The 16,803-nt window shown below is 32.7% G+C and overlaps 1 protein-coding gene across 1 annotated transcript; it reads right to left on the reverse strand.

Annotated features, from left to right (window-relative positions):
- Positions 1 to 109: 109 nt before the first annotated feature.
- Positions 110 to 14,023, reverse strand: LOC130441572 (cGMP-dependent protein kinase, isozyme 1-like). Its single transcript, XM_056775305.1, has 8 exons — positions 13,810 to 14,023; positions 11,453 to 11,794; positions 7,579 to 7,733; positions 5,079 to 5,375; positions 2,596 to 2,817; positions 2,282 to 2,521; positions 519 to 776; positions 110 to 357 (listed from the first exon to the last, which is right to left on the reverse strand). The coding sequence occupies exons 1-8, from the start codon at positions 13,938 to 13,940 to the stop codon at positions 164 to 166; spliced, it is 1,839 nt and encodes a 612-aa protein (XP_056631283.1). The 5' UTR covers positions 13,941 to 14,023; the 3' UTR covers positions 110 to 163.
- Between the last annotated feature and the right edge of the window lie 2,780 nt (positions 14,024 to 16,803).

The raw sequence follows: 16,803 nt of genomic DNA on the forward strand, positions 1-16,803 counted from the left end.
GCCGTAAACATTAGATCCTTTAGCTGTGTTGAGGCGCGTTTTCAGTTCTGCGAATCTTTTGCTGTAGGCTGTAACTGGATGAATAAAATATACAAAAATAATAACAGAAAACTTTAGAAATCGTTATTTTTATTGGCTGAGTTAATTAAGACAAACGCTCTTTCTAAAATTCTTCATCCCATCCGGAAGTTTCCTCTTGTGGAATGTCTGGATCTGGTTTTAATTTAGTTCCTAGCCTGTTTATTTTTGCTGTTTCTTTAAACGATGATTCCATTTCAAGATTCTCTAGCTTTTGCCATGAAAAACCATTAAACCATTTATGTTTTTTTATTTTTGAAATACCACCGTTTTCCATACCTGAAAAGTCAAATTTTGGTTTTAAATAATAATAAGTACAATATTAAAATGATTGTTAACTTTTTTTATGCCTTTTCATTTTAAAATCACAGAATTTTAACAAACCAATGTTATATTTGTGGTACTGAAGGATAAATGAAATGAAAAAAATCTTTTCTCACCTATTCTATCTGATGGATTAGATCTACATAATTTTAAAATGAGATCCTTCGCATCTTGATTTATCACACTGGGAAATTTAATATTTTCTATTCCACTCAATATTTTTTTGAAAATAACATTTTCGTTTTTATCTGGAGAAACAAAAGGCGTTTTACCACATAACATTTCATAAATAAAAATTCCGCATGACCAAATATCCACAGATCTATTATATGGTTTCTTCAAAATTAATTCTGGAGCTACGTATTCGACTGTTCCTGAAATTATACATTTTTTGTGTCGGAAATAAATTAAGTTCTTTTATAAGTGAAACTTTTTAAACTTAATAAAAAGAAAGTTAGGGAAGGTTAATGAAGAAAGTGTACAGCTAGCATTAAATTATGAAAATCCATATTTTTGTTTGTTTTTTTGTCTAAATGATAGTTGTAGTAGAACAATGTACCTAAAATTACATATTACATATTCTTGTTCAATCTACAAATAATACAATTTTCAAACACATTTGTAAAACGTTTTTAATTAGGTGAACTCATTCAAACCACTTTTTATTAAAAAATTTATTATATAATTATAAGTTTTCTTTCGCTCGAAGGTGGTTTTAGGTTAGTTAAAGTGCTCTTGAAATTTATCTGTACTCATAGGCTAATTTCATACTTAATGTAGCCGGCGCCGACACAAGTAGAATCTTTTCACATTCACCCGGCTGTCGGTTGTCGAGTAACCGATATTAAACCTACAGTCGGTACAGTTTCCTGTTTAGTGATGGATCGCAATAAACTTATAACGAGGATATTGTACAGGCGTTGGAAGAAGAGGAGGAAACAAGATTCGTTCCAACCCATCAAAAAACCGTCCTTGGTACGGTGACGATTCTGCGCAATAAAGACTACATGTTCCACCCGAAAGGTTATCGTTATACGAACGATTCTGTTTTGTTCCAACCGACTAATGTTTGTTTGTTTCCAGGACGGTATGGAGGGCCATCTTATATGGGGACTTTAGCTTAAAAACTCTCCGCGTGTAGACGGTAAATTATATTTCAAAATTTGACCAGAATGGCGATCCTGTCGGACGAGATATCATATGAACTTTAGTTATTTTAGATAGAGTGAAGTATGGAATGTTAGAAAATTTTATATTTCAAATGACTAGAGTCGTTAATTAAATATCGGTATACAAAATCTAAACTATTCATATAGTATTTCGATACTTGGTGAATACCACGGATACTAGAATACATGGTAGGGGTCACGAGCAGGTCCAGGCCGGCCGGCTCGGAAATGTCACGTCACCCTGAACCCACCGCACTGTTTACAGACTCCACACTCCACAATGTCGTTCGCTATTCGAATAATAAAACGCGTAACCTGCAGCCTTTGATTAATGAAATTATAATTTTGCAGGCCAGTACAATTTTATATTGGTATATATGTTACGGCTAATATGCAAACTTGGATAGTTTAAAAAGTAACCAACTCATTGGCTATTTTGATAGAAAACGCAAGTTACACTAAAATAGCAGCTACTTTGTAAACTAACCAAGAGTCTTCGCTACTTTACTGGAAATTATGAAGGAAATTAAAATAGCTAGTTTTTTTACATAATTAAAAAATTATAAGTATTATTTATTAAATTATTTTCGTGTATATAGCGAATTTGGAAAATAAAATGATTTTTTAACGTTAATTTTTGTAATAAATCTGAGCACATCATATTTAGAAAACATTTGATTGAAGATGAAAAATGGAGAGATTATACCAACCTGCAAAAGTGAACGTTTTTTCAAATTTCGATAATTTTTTTGCATATCCAAAATCTGTTAACTGGAAATAACCAGTCGATGTTAAAAGTACATTCTCCGGTTTCAGGTCTCTAAAAATAATTTCCCTAGAATGTAAGTAATCCAAACCTTCCAGAACGCATCCTACTATAAATTTGGCGTCTTTTTCTTTGAAACGTCGTTCGGGTGTTTCTCTGTACAGAATATTCCAAAGATCACCAGCTACAATCATCAAATAGATTTTATCATACCATTTAAAAAGTTATGAAATTTTAATAATTTTCAGTTAAATGTACCTGGACAAAGTTCCATTAAATAATAAACGTATATGTTATTTTTAAATGACCTATACATCGTTACAATGAAAGGTGAATCCAACTGCATTTGCATCCTTTCGTTAATAGCATGTTGTTGCCTTTGATCGGCGACTATATTAAATTTACTCATGTATTTCAGAGCAAACATTTTCTTATTAACTTTATGTCTGACCAAATCAATTCTTCCAAATCCCCCTATACCTGTAAAACATAAAATATATTTCTTTAATCTATATGAACCTTAATATTTGAAAAAAAAATATTTTTGTGACCTTCCAACTTAAATATATACGCAAACATGAGATTTCATGAGACTTTGAGATATTGAAATTTGTGTTATCTTATATCTTTTTTGGATGAATTAACTCATAGAAAGAAATCCTGAAATACTGACATTTGTTTGAGAAGGATATCTATTATTTTTTGTCGTAACACAACACAAAAAAGAAAAGTACAAAAACAAATGATCGTAAGAAAAAACCGAAGACAACAAGCAGATGATGGACATAAAAAGGATCAGTTGCAAAGAGAGGTCGAATCGAGCGGAAAGTCTTGAAGTGTGTCTGGTGGAATCATGAAGGTTTAGTGTCCTTCGATATTATTATTAATTCAGATCCATTGTGAAATTCTTGCGTTGGAAAAATAAGAATCTAAAAGGGATGTTAAGAATGACTTTATTTTTATATTATTCTTTATGAAAATTGGAAACTGGCATTATGTATGAGACACCCACTATATAATCATATACTGGTGGTGTTGGGTAAGAGTGTCTTTTTATTTATAAACATATTTCCGCCATTCTCTTCTATATCTAGCTTTTATCATAGCCTCTGTCATGCTGCTCTTTTTTTGTCATTGGGCGTCCTCTTTTTCATTTCTCTAACTTGCCAAATCCTTTTTTCCGGTCTATCGCTCTCCATTCTACACAGATGTCCAAACAATTCAAGTTGTTTCTCTATATTAAAGTCTTCTCGTTATAATTTCGTTTAGTATTCCATCCTTGGTGGTATCCCTCTGACTGTGACTTCATTTTTGCTGCTGAATTTTGCTTTTTAGTGAGTTCGTAAGTACCCACGATCATTTTGATGTTATTTGCTGTCTTTTTTCCTACAAAATTTCTATTTAACGTATTATAAAATTTAATTGCTGCACTGATTTTTTGCATTTGATTCTGCCTAATTTTTATTGCTCCGTGCGTCTACGCTTAAATATATGAAACTCTTCACTTGTTCCAACTGTATTTGATTTATTTCGATTTTTTCTTCTTCTCCTTTTTTTCTAATAGCATTATTTTTGTCTTTTGCATATTGATATTCATGCTCCTCGATTTTAATCCCCTAGGGGGCTAAATCTGATAGGGTGCATAAGGTAGCAATTCAAACTTTAATTCATTAATTGCCATAACGGATGTGTAAGCTGGTGCATTTTCTTCTTAACCAAATACGCCTGTTTGTGCTTGATTCCTTCTCTCAAACGTTGCAATAAGTTCGCATTATCTTCGCCGTTGATGGTTTTTCCTGTTTCAAAAATGTCAATGAAAATTATTCCACGCGCATTTCAAAAGCCGACGCTATGACCTTGCCTGCAGATGGAAACGTCTTCACCTTCTTCGGAGCCTGGTCTCCTTTTTCGGTCCATTGATTTGATTGTTCTTTTTTTTTTTCTGGTGCGATGTGATGGACCCACGTGTCTTCCATGGTTGTGAAACGGCGCAAAAATTCGGCTTTATTTCTGTGAAATATTGCCTAGATGGAATCATCTTCACGATGCTGTTTTTCTGCCATTGTGAGCAAATGCGGCACACATCTTCCCCAAATTTCTAGTTAATGTATAGTAACGCATTTTTTGAAATGCCTTCTATATCTGCTAGCTCGTGTACTTTCAGTCAACGATCATCATGTACTGCTTCGTGGATTTTATTCAATATTTCTGGAGTCCTTGGTCGACCACTGCGATGTTGGTCTCCACAGATCGCACGGCCTCGTTTAAACTCTGCTAACCAATATTTTACTATTGATAACGAAGGAGCAGTCTCACCCAGAGTAGAATCTAGTTCAATTTTTATATTGGTAGGCTAAATCCTTTCAAATCAAAGTATTGTATTACATAACTATGAACAATTTTTTTCATGCTAAACAAATACGTGGCGTCTTCACATTTAATTGCATCATCGAAATCATCAATCTATCAGAAATGTATTTGGAGTAAAGGAGGAGGAAGTTTTTTCTTTGCCTCCTCTAAACGCAATATCGTTACCGAAGCTGAACTTGACCGGTCCAGAGTATTATAAACGTTGAATTGAGCGTTTTGTATTTTTGATAAACTTGGAGAAAACAATTCTTGTTATGGAAATTATGAGTGGTACGATGTAAAGGATAATTTTTCGCCACCAAAAGCACCTAGCTATTATTATCCACTTTCTTGTTATTTATGATATATTTTTTACAAATTTATAAACCAACCTATATTTGAAATCACCTCCAAGTCTTCCAATTTAATATCTTGATATTGAGATGATTTTTTCCTCGTTACTCGGGCTGGTTCTATTCGAAAATATTCCGTGAGTTCTAAGAAAACTTTTCTTGAGAGAATAAGACATTCTACCAAAGGTGGATTAGCTATTATGGTAGCTTGTCTCCGCGATTCCTCTAATAGAGCTCTTTCTCCAAAAAAATAACCTTTGCTATAATTTCCCACAATTCCTTCGCCTTTTTTCGATACAGTTACCGAGCCTGCCCTCACAATATAAAACTTGTTACCTGGAAAAAAGTTTTGAAAAATAATCAAGAATCACTTATCTAAATTGTGTTCTTAGCTACCTACTTAATGTATGGATTAAGTGAAAATAAAATGGAATGGAACGGAAAGGGTCCATTCGCTGTTTCAATATATTTTGTCATATTGTTTCTAAAAATAGAATTTATGATTATGAATTACAAACTACATTACCGATGTAATTTTATGGTGAATTGATAAAGGGTTTTTTCTTTGAGGAGCCTATTAAAAGCAAAGCAAACATCAATGTGATTAACAAAACATATTTACACATTTCGTAATCACGTACTTGATGACAAATTCCTGTTTACAAACGTAATTATAGTATGGCTTATTTAATAGGTGATAGGAATAAGTGATATTTGAGATTTTTCACATTGATGGATTGCAAAGTTGATAAGTAGATAATTATCATCTTTTTCGACCGTTAAAATGTACAGTTACTGACATACCAGGGCCGCTACTTAAGTTTTGAGATAGACAAATAAAAATAAATTTTGAAAATGCGATATGGCAATATTGTTTTTCAAAATATTTCTTAATTAAGATCAATATAATTTTGAATGCAGTTAAACCAACTGTCGAAGCATTTTTTTCTATTGGGTTACCTGCAAAACATTCGATTTGAATGCATCAATCGCTTCTTTAGGTCTAGGATAAACGTTGACCTCGCAATTTATTTTTGAAGGAAATAAAAAGAAATCATTGGGTTTTGACCGTTCGAAAAGGTTTGTTGTTTAGTTTCGGGTTCATATATGTAGATCCATGATTCATCGCCTGTCACGATCTTATAGACGTTTTTTGAAACGCCGCGATTGAATTTTTTCAGTATTTCTTCGCACCAATCCACCCGAACTTTTTTCAGCAATTCTAAAGTCTTTTTAACAGCCAAATGCTCTTGCAATATTAAATGTAAGTTTGCGAGTGCAACTAATCTATGTTTACATATCCCAAAACTTGAATAGCAACTCTTATTATGAAGGTTTGGTCTTTATAATTGTAGCATTTTTATATGCTTGGTACTACACGTTTTCCTCGGTCCTATTCTTACTTCACGAGAGTGACGCTTTATATTTGAGATAAAAGAAAACTACAAGTTTTCTAGCACTTTTGCAACCGATCAACTTAAAAGCTTGAAGGTAGTATTTTGGAATGCTGAAAATCGATAAACTGCTTCATCTATCTCATCCTTCGTCGAGGAAAGTAGATCACGTATATAACGCTTCAGGTTTGAGACTAACCAGAAATCACATATGGCGACAACAGGCTAATAGGGTGGATGTTCAATGACTGTTACATTAATTTCGCGTAAAAATTCAATTATCTACTGTGTAATGTGTAAAGATACATTAGCTTTGCTGGAACTGCACGTTGACAACATTGTAGCTCAATTGCTTTAACTAATCCTGGACTATAAAAGAGAACCGCGTACAAAACTTTCTTTGTAGAGACAACACGCCTCAACACGGCCACACCAAGAGTTGCCTCAATCGGTTGATAGATACATCTCGGATCTTTTCCAATCATGGGTCTCATTCTCTTAATGTGTCCAACAGTAACTGAAGAGCAGGGCTTATCGGCATATACCTCATCTTCAAACGATATCATACCTCTTTTAAAGTCGCCATACTAGCGAAAAACAGTTGTTTCTGGAGGACTTTCATCGTTTTAGAACTGCCGTTCTCTTAAACCGACCTTGAAGTCATAGTAGATCATATCGCGCACATGTTCTCTTAGCAAATTCATATTTTGATGGTAAATCGTATATAACAACCTCTACTGTGTCATAGCAGCTACTCAACTGCAGTGAAAGTTCACTACCTAAGCTCTAACTTCTATAGTTTTGTGGCATTTCAAATTATACACATTGCCGTTGGTATTAAACTCCTAAGAGTTGTGGGTATTGGGCCAAGAATATTATTGATCTCTTATCTGAATGAAAGACATGCTCCTCTTCTTGCACATCTTTTTGGGCGAGGAGGTTGCGTCGTATGACTATAAAATTTTAAAACTGAAATTTCTAGTAACATGCATAAACAACCTCAAGCCTACAAATGTAAAATTCAAGGCATGAAATCTCTGAAATACTAAACTTTAATTAACAATATCCCGATAAGGCATCTAATGACAAAGAAATAACGATTAAGTATATACAAATAATATTTTTAAGCTAGAAATTAAAATTACCTTTTTCGCCCTCTTTGATAATAGTTTTTCCTCCGGCATAAAATTCAGATTTTAAAGAATTGGCAGCCAACTTCAATATCTTATCGCCGGCATTTTTGAGAACGTCATTTTGTATTAGAAAATTAACTTTTTCATTCTGTTCTTTTACAGCATGTCTAAAAATAATGAATACGCCAAGTTATACTAGATCTCCTCATATATAATACATGACGTTTTTTCGTATAATGGAAATCCATAACTGGTGGAATATGAAAGAGATCTCGTATGTAAAAAATCGCTTCATCTCATCATGTCACGAATAACCAATAAGTTTTAATTGTCTTCCTCACAAAAAAGGAATGTTTGTATACAGGAAAAAATTTTGATTTGGAGCGATATTATTGAGCTTTTTTATTCTCGTCTTCGATATTATGTACCACAGTAGTGGTAGTACAGTACATCGAATGGTTTATTTAAATAGAAAATAGAATCGATTTGGAAGTATTAAAACTAACAGAGATAAAAACAAGTTAGTGGTTCTTCTAGGTATAAGAATGTTAGAATAAACGTCCCCAATGGAAACCTTCTCTACGAAGGCTTTTTAGAAAAAAAAAAAATGATAAAACATTTCTGATTTCACAAACCAATCTCTTAGTTATTGCTGTACATTTCTTTTTTACATTTTGTCCCATTTAACTGGGAACTTATTTTAGTGACAAATGCTGACTACAACTAAGAACATATTGAAAATATTGTAAGTGATAGAGCCAACTTAAAATACATTTCCGATTCTGTCCTAAAACTAATGAAATATTGGAAATACTAATTAAAAAGGTGGCATTGCTTGAAATGTATATAACAGATAGGGTTACCACCGTATTTTATACTAAAGTATTGTACGTTATTTCAGGTGATTGTACTCTATACTTTATGAGAACAATACGCGAAAATATTTTATTTTGCATCTTTTTGGAGAAATCACTTTACGATGTCAACTTCACAGTCACAATTTCAAAAAAATATATACTTTAACGAATTTGTTTTTCACGTTGTCAAGCGAAGGTCGAAACGGTGTCTTACAAACCAAAAATAAAAGTTTATGTTATTTGTTTACTGTTTATGATTGTAGTTCAGTTCCAGTTAGCCCCGTGAGACGTATATACATGCTGTGATTTATACTTTTCGGATCAAGACAATTTCAGATTTGTAAGTTTTAAGGAACTATAGGTTGAAACTTGTACTTTAATCGCATATCTACATAATCTAGGTAAACTACTAGGTACTAGGTAACCGTACTATTTCTGCCGAAACCAAAAAAAAAATCGACATACCGTGGACCACAACGGGAAAAAATATGAATCTACAAGAAGATTTGGTGATAGAAAACGTTCAGAGCGGTCTCGAAAAATCACAACCGCTGAAAATATTATTATATTAATCAGTAATTCCACTTTAACTGACAATTTTCGACAAGTCAGCATTCACAAGAAGATTCTCGGAATTTGATGAAGAACGAATTACTTATTTACTTTAATTTAAATGTAAACTATAGAGACGCTGTGCTATTGTTCAGTAGAGGTACTAAATTAATACTACAAAAAGCTACAAAAATATGTTTCTTAACATAATAATAAATAGAAATAAATTGTACTTCAATTTGATACCATGTAGATTTTTTCTTACCTATAACAACCAATATACTTTAATGCAGAAAAAAGGTGGCATCCCTAATAACAGAGCCTAATTCTAAAGACAACTCTATCAAATTAAATACTGACCCTGATCCAAGCGTGGATCCAGGGGGGTCATGAACTCCCCCTAAACCCTGATTAATTAACTTGGTTTTGTGGATAAAGGGCTTAAATGCCATGTCTTTGGGGGAGGACTCGTCTTTATACTAATTACCCCCCTTTGTCAAGACCCTGGATCCCCCTTTCCCTGATCTAAAACTGAGAACATATTGGAGTTGGAGCACAGGTAAGTGAGTGTTACTATAGAATGTTTTCCAGTCAGAAACATCCTCTGGTCGACTCAATGTTGTGTTGTTTTTATAGTACTAGTGCTTCTTTGCTCCCAGAAAACATTTATATACATGTTTTGATAAAATTGTGTGCTTCAATTTGACTCACTCAATATTTAACTGTTATAAATTTTATGAACTTTTTTAGTAAAAAGAAAAATGCGTGGCAAAAAGAAAAAGGCTGTGTGAACATTGCGTTTACTAACAAGATCAAATGTCGACCCATCTATAGTAATAGAAAAGTTGTTACAGAGTTTAAGGACCAAATAATACAAAATCAGATAATTTTTGACAAATGATAATAGTCCACTCAAATTAGACATTTTACAAAGAAAATTTTCAGGACAGCATCGAGACCAGTCAATTCCGATGTATTTTGGCCGTCTGAAACTGAATTCGAGGTATCGCAATCCCCAAAAAGGGGGACAGGGCGGAGACATCGACATATGTATACCAAAAATCGCTGATTTTGCATTTATTTACCTATTTTGAGAGAAAATCATGTGTCCCAGCGAGAAACTTAACCCAGACGAGTTGTATATAATTAAATTTCCTCCAACTTTTCCATTGAACATTTTGTCGTACGTTGCATAGTTAAGTCACTAGAGAGCGCGTAGAAGATTTCAAAACTAATTTCTTGCATTTTATAGAAATCTATGTTTTTGCACTTATTTCCCTATTTTGCGAGAAAATTATGCGTTTCAGCGAAAAACTCAACCCAGACGAGTTGTATATAATTAAATTTCCTCCAACTTTTCCATTGAACATTTTGTCGTACGTTGCATAGTTAAGTCACTAGAGAGCGCGTAGAAGATTTCAAAACTAATTTCTTGCATTTTATAGAAATCTATGTTTTTGCACTTATTTCCCTATTTTGCGAGAAAATTATGCGTTTCAGCGAAAAACTCAACCCAGACGAGTTGTATATAATTAAATTTCCTCCAACTTTTCCATTGAACATTTTGTCGTACGTTGCATAGTTAAGTCACTAGAGAGCGCGTAGAAGATTTCAAAACTAATTTCTTGCATTTTATAGAAATCTATGTTTTTGCACTTATTTCCCTATTTTGCGAGAAAATTATGCGTTTCAGCGAAAAACTCAACCCAGACGAGTTGTATATAATTAAATTTCCTCCAACTTTTCCATTGAACATTTTGTCGTACGTTGCATAGTTAAGTCGCTAGAGAGCACGTAGAAGATTTCAAAACTAATTTCTTGCATTTTATAGAAATCTATGTTTTTGCACTTATTTCCCTATTTTGCGAGAAAATTATGCGTTTCAGCGAAAAACTCAACCCAGACGAGTTGTATATAATTAAATTTCCTCCAACTTTTCCATTGAACATTTTGTCGTACGTTGCATAGTTAAGTCGCTAGAGAGCACGTAGAAGATTTCAAAACTCATTTCTTGCATTTTATACAAAACTATACTTTTCCGGGGAAAATAGTAAACAGCATAGCATACAAAATTCCCTACAACAATAACGCATATTTTCGCCGCTAGGGGGCGCGAAAATGATTTAAAAATCATTTTTTCCGATTTTTTGGAAAAAAAGCATAAAGCATCCTCATAGAGCATAAAATCCCGCGCAACTTTTTTCCGAAACATTCTCTCCAGTTTTGCTTAGTTTCCCCACTAGAGGGCCTGGTTCGTTGCTGTTGGGAAAATTTCTCTAAAATTGCGATTTTTCGTTTAATTTGAGTGGACTATAAGCACAAATGATCGCTGGGGAGAAACATAAATAGTCGGCGAAACGATTTTGATAATAAATAGTATAGTAGATAATTCTGATCCGATGCCATGTCGTCTAAGATTGAATAAATTTGTTATTGTTAACAACTAATACATCAAAATAAAAGTTATACATACTTACCTAATAAGGAGATGATGGTATACAGGTGCGTCTAACACCCATACTGTAGCGTTAGTTAATGCTTTTATTGTTGCAAGTCGTTTTGCATCATATAAAATAGCCAATTCTCCAAATACTCTAATATCATCAAAATTATCTTTAAAATCGTATTTAGTAACTTCGAATGTTCCACTATTTGAAACAAACATGTGAGTACCTTTCTTGCCTTCTCTTATAATTATTTCGCCAGCTTTCACTTTTCTCTTGTACATAGCCGATACAGCATCGTCAAGAATGTGTCCAGATATAATTTTACTAGTAAATTCATTGTTTCTTATTGCAGTTTTGATTTGGTTCTCTTCCCTATAATGTAAATATATATTTAATTTATGCAACTACTATATCAAAGTGAATTTAGGAGGAAAATTAATACAAATGCAGCGTAATATTCAATCTAGTGAATTATACTGTTTTCATACGTTTTAGTAAGAATTATGCAAAATCTGGGTGCAGTAAATATCTTTTATGTAGATCTTAGAACGGGTACAGCTTATTTATTGAAAAGAAAGTTGCTGTATTGTTGCTAAGTCCATGTAATTTAGTTTAGTAATAGTTTACGTCTTCTCCAATGTTCATTTGAATCTTTTTTTGTCGCTAACTCCAACAACATAATCCACAAACGCACGGTACATACGAAAAAGGTGGGGCTCAATTAACAAACTTTATAGCGATAAATTTGTATAAACTGTTTTACTTTTCGAAACTAACAATGAAGAATGGTAGATAAATGTGCGACCCAGACACTTTTGAGACCTTTTCGATCACGCGACAGCTTGAAACTATTCGCCATTGATTTTAGTCAATTGGTAAGTTGGTTTTAAGCGAATTAATCGAAACCAACTTTAATCAGACTCCAAACCATTATAAGTCGAAGAATGTATAGTGTACAATTGGTGAAAGTTAGACCGAACATAACAGAAAACAACATTCGTTGATTCATTGGAAGGATGGGAAGTTATCCCATAAACTGCATATTCTCCAGATATCATTTCTTGCAAAATTTTCTTTCAATGATAAAGACGTTTTGATCGAATGTTTTGAATGTTAATTACAACAAGTTTTTAATATTTCCTTCTTTTTTTGTTTTCTTCAGATAAATAAAAAAAAAGATATAAGAAAAGGAATGAATAGAAACGTGAGAGGAAAGGAGTTTAGGATGGTTATGAGGGTAAAACAACAAACAAACCTAAATCGGGTGAAAACAGATGGATTAGTATATGAAGAACTGAGAAACGAAGTAAATATAAAAATATTAAATGGATGGTAGTAAATTAAGAGAAAGAACATGTGGAAGATCTAATAACGGAATGAGAAAGTAACCATATTTGAATATATGGGAATCATACCCAAAGAAGATGGAAAAACAGACATAGAGATGGTGAACATATTTAGAAAACCAAACAAATATTCCTTGCTATATTCGGAAGAAAAGAAATAGGCTAATACATAAAAATGAAGGTATACAACTCGGAACATATGGAAGGGAAACCTGGGGAATAAACAGGAAGGCACATCAGCAGAGATGAAACAAATGAGAAAATTAGTAGAGAAAACGAGAGTTGAAAGATTAAGACAAGACAATTAACGATAAGGTCATCACAAATTATAATAAGAAAAGTTACATATGAAAAGAAGGAGAAAAAGACCCAGGAAAATTGAGCTAAAGCGAGTAGCACAAGAAGGAGGAAGAAAGGGAAAAACAATACTTCAAATTAATGAAGGAAAAACCGGAAAAGTGGAAAAATAGATAAAAGAAATGTGGAATCTATAACCCCAATACTCTAACTGATTTAATAATGTATTGGAAAACAACATAAATTATTACTGAACCCGATATCAATACATATCACTTAATTTTTTAGAAACTACAATTTTCTCTATGTGTATTAACATAGAATCAAATCAAACTATTAAACTTTTTTTATTAAGTTGTTACAACTGACATCTACAATCAACGGAATATGATTTCAGGAAATTATTTTATTCGCAGTGCTTTACTCAAAGTATGTCTTTCTCAAATTTGTTCGTGCAGATGGAACTTCTTTGAATTCATGAAAATTTATTGCGAGAGTATACAAACATTAAAAGAATCCAAATTAGAACAATCCGATTTGAAAAATGAAAACGATAAAATATTTCTTAATAATTTTTTATTGAAATTTATTTTATTACTCTCTCAGAAGAACCATTCATTAGCTGGTCATTAATTATAACAGATAAATCATATCTCATAAATTTTCTACTTTAGTTAGAGGTATCGATAATTTTTCAGACTCATCTCGTATAGAGCTATCGTATCCGATACGTAAAATACTTACTCTGGAGTTTTAGGATCAACTTTTAAGTCAGTTAAATTAGCTCCACTCTGATATACAGCAAATCGCCTTTCAGTTTCATATTCTTCAACTTTCACTGGGGAGTAACTATTTCTAGATACACACAAACACATTTTTCCATCAATGTATAAGCGACATCAATCATATGATACTGCTTGAAACATCGACAGTTGATTTGATAATCTGATTTCTCAATAATCTATATCATTTTACAGATAATGTTACACAGATTAATTTTAATGATTCTCATTATTTTGTACAAAACACACTTGAAATCTTTGGAGTAAGCAAAGTAAAGTTTTAAAGTATAACATTAAATCACAATACATAAAATTACGTTAGGCAATTTCTATTTTTGAAGGGGATGTTGTTAACATTCCCCTGAAATTATCAATTCTGCTTCTGCAAGTACATGCATTAATAAACGTTGGCAAATTGGTTTGGTGATAAGAAACAAACACAACAAAACTAAACAAATAATAATTCAGAGGAAACTCTAAGTAAAAGTCAATGATTTGACAACAAACTCTCTAAAAGATTGAAATAATTTGGCTTTGACTGGTTTAACTTGACACTCTCAATAACGGCAACAATTAAGTAATCAAAAGTACCTTTTTTATACTGTACTGTAAATTCGATTTTACAGTACTAATTTGAGTCCGGAAAATGGCGCTTTACGGTATCCTTGTACTTTACAGTACTTTCATTCAAATATTTGAATGTTAACAGTTATGATGCAACTAGTGTTACCAGAAACATTTATTGTGGGAATTACTGGATGTTTCTTTATTTTAAATAAAGATGCGTGGTTTTATTTTAACACTTATACGAAAGTTTTGCCACTTGTAACATTCTTGATATTTTCTTTTTGCTCTCGACGGATTCTTTTACATATTTTTCAGCCACTGATGAGCTCTTCCATCCACCATGCCGTTTTAAAGCATTAATATCAGCACCAGCGTTGACCAAGAGCGTTGACGAAGTCCTTCTGAAGCAATGTCCTATATACTTTTTTTGAATGGTCAAGATTGAGTTTTTTTAGGTGCCCCGCCAACAGTGTGTATTCCAACTCTTTGACCTATGCATTTTCCTTATCTGTAGCCTACCAAAAGTGCTTTTAGTGGAAGGTCTTTTCGCAAATTTTTATATTTTCTGAACACTTCCGCATTGCTGTTGATCACAGTAAAAAACCATCGAACATGTGTTTTTGTGTGATTAATACGAACCAATAACTGAGAACCAGTATCCTCTACATCGTCTACTTCTAAATTATAAATGTCTTCCGTTCGAAAACCTCCGGCAATGCCCATTAATGCGATAATTTTCACCATTAAATGGTCTTTTATTGAGGCGCCCTTCATAAATGTTTCAACTTCTTCCTTGGTTAGCACCTTCGATTGATTTGGATGGTAGTCTACATGTTGTTATTTCAAAAAAACTATTAAATTAGAATAACGGGAAATGTTGACATTCTCATTAATCGTGGATTTGACCATCGAGTATTTAGACTATAATGAAGAGCTATTTGATGTTTTTGACTGAAAATTTAAGGATTGAAAAGAATGCTTCTAAGAAACAACTGTTCTTAGAAATTTTATTTAAATTATCAGCCATTCTTTCGGAATAGTTATTTTCCTAACAAGTGCGGAAAGTGATACTTTCCCGCACGCGACTGCAGGCAAGGCAAGCGGTCAAGTGCGGGAAGATACTTTACGCATGAGTTAGGAACATTAGTTTTTCTACGACCGTATGTACAAAAAAGTATACCAACCCATTTTTCTAAAATTATTTTATTCCATCAAACAATAATATACAAAACTTTAACTAAAAACTACTAATTATTATGAATATTAATATTGAAAACACAATTTGTTGTATTCTGTAGACTAGTAAAAATTGCCGGTCCAGTGGAGTTATTTGATTTCAAATGGAAGGTAGATGACGTCGATGAGGATGGCATCGGTTGCAGGTCGCATAAAGATGACAATGACGGCAACGGTTTTAAGTCATTCGGCAGGTAACAGCTCGGAATTACTTTCATTTGCAGCCTCCAAAATGGCTTCGGGAAGTTCTTCGTCGGATGAATCCATTAATATTATTGTATCGGATTCTGTTTAATGTGGTTTAATTTAGAAGAAGATTGTACTTATTCGGTCACTTCCATGACGTTTTGAACAACTTTGACGTTTTAGTAACAATTACATGGTTATATAAAAAATATCTGTATTATTTTATATTTTCCAAAAAAATTAAAAATGCTACAAAAAGCTAGAAAAGGTTTAATGTTTATTTGATGGACTATTTCGTAAATATTTATTTACCTGTAGTAACAATAGTTATAACCTCCGAAGTAAAAAACTATCTAATAAGGTCAAAATTTACATTATTTTACTTTCCCGCACTAGTGCGGGAAAGTGACACTTTCAAAGTTAAAATGCGTGCGGAAAAGTGGGTTAAAAAGCACGGTCGTAGAAAAAATATTTTTTGTATTTCCAAAAATTCTATATGTCTGCCTTTGATTACAATGTTACCTTAGTGACTTATTTAAAAAATAAGAAAATAATCAAGGGAGCTATTTTTCAGTAAAATTGTCCAATATGACATTTCATATTTTAATATAATTTTGTTTTTATTTAAAACCGAAAAAAGTATGAAAAAAAAACATATTATGATATAAGTCCTTGAAGTTACAATTACGGTACTCGATTAGATATTCTTGACTCGGCTCTTTCGTCGCCTCGTCCATAAACATCTATTTTGTACTGTACTAAATCACTTCCCGGACTTATAACGTAAATAACTATTTATATTCCCAAAAGTAGTAGTAGCCGTGTACGTTCTTTTGCAGTTTTATTTTTTATTGATATATTATCCTAGCCCGTAATGACTTGGACTGTCGGCATCATGTCTACCGAACTTTTTTAAAAATTCTTCTTTTGTTCCAAAAAGGGGTTGCTTACACATATGAACTGTTGT

Source organism: Diorhabda sublineata, chromosome 3 (assembly GCF_026230105.1).
Source record: "Diorhabda sublineata isolate icDioSubl1.1 chromosome 3, icDioSubl1.1, whole genome shotgun sequence".
Lineage (NCBI taxonomy): Eukaryota > Metazoa > Arthropoda > Insecta > Coleoptera > Chrysomelidae > Diorhabda > Diorhabda sublineata.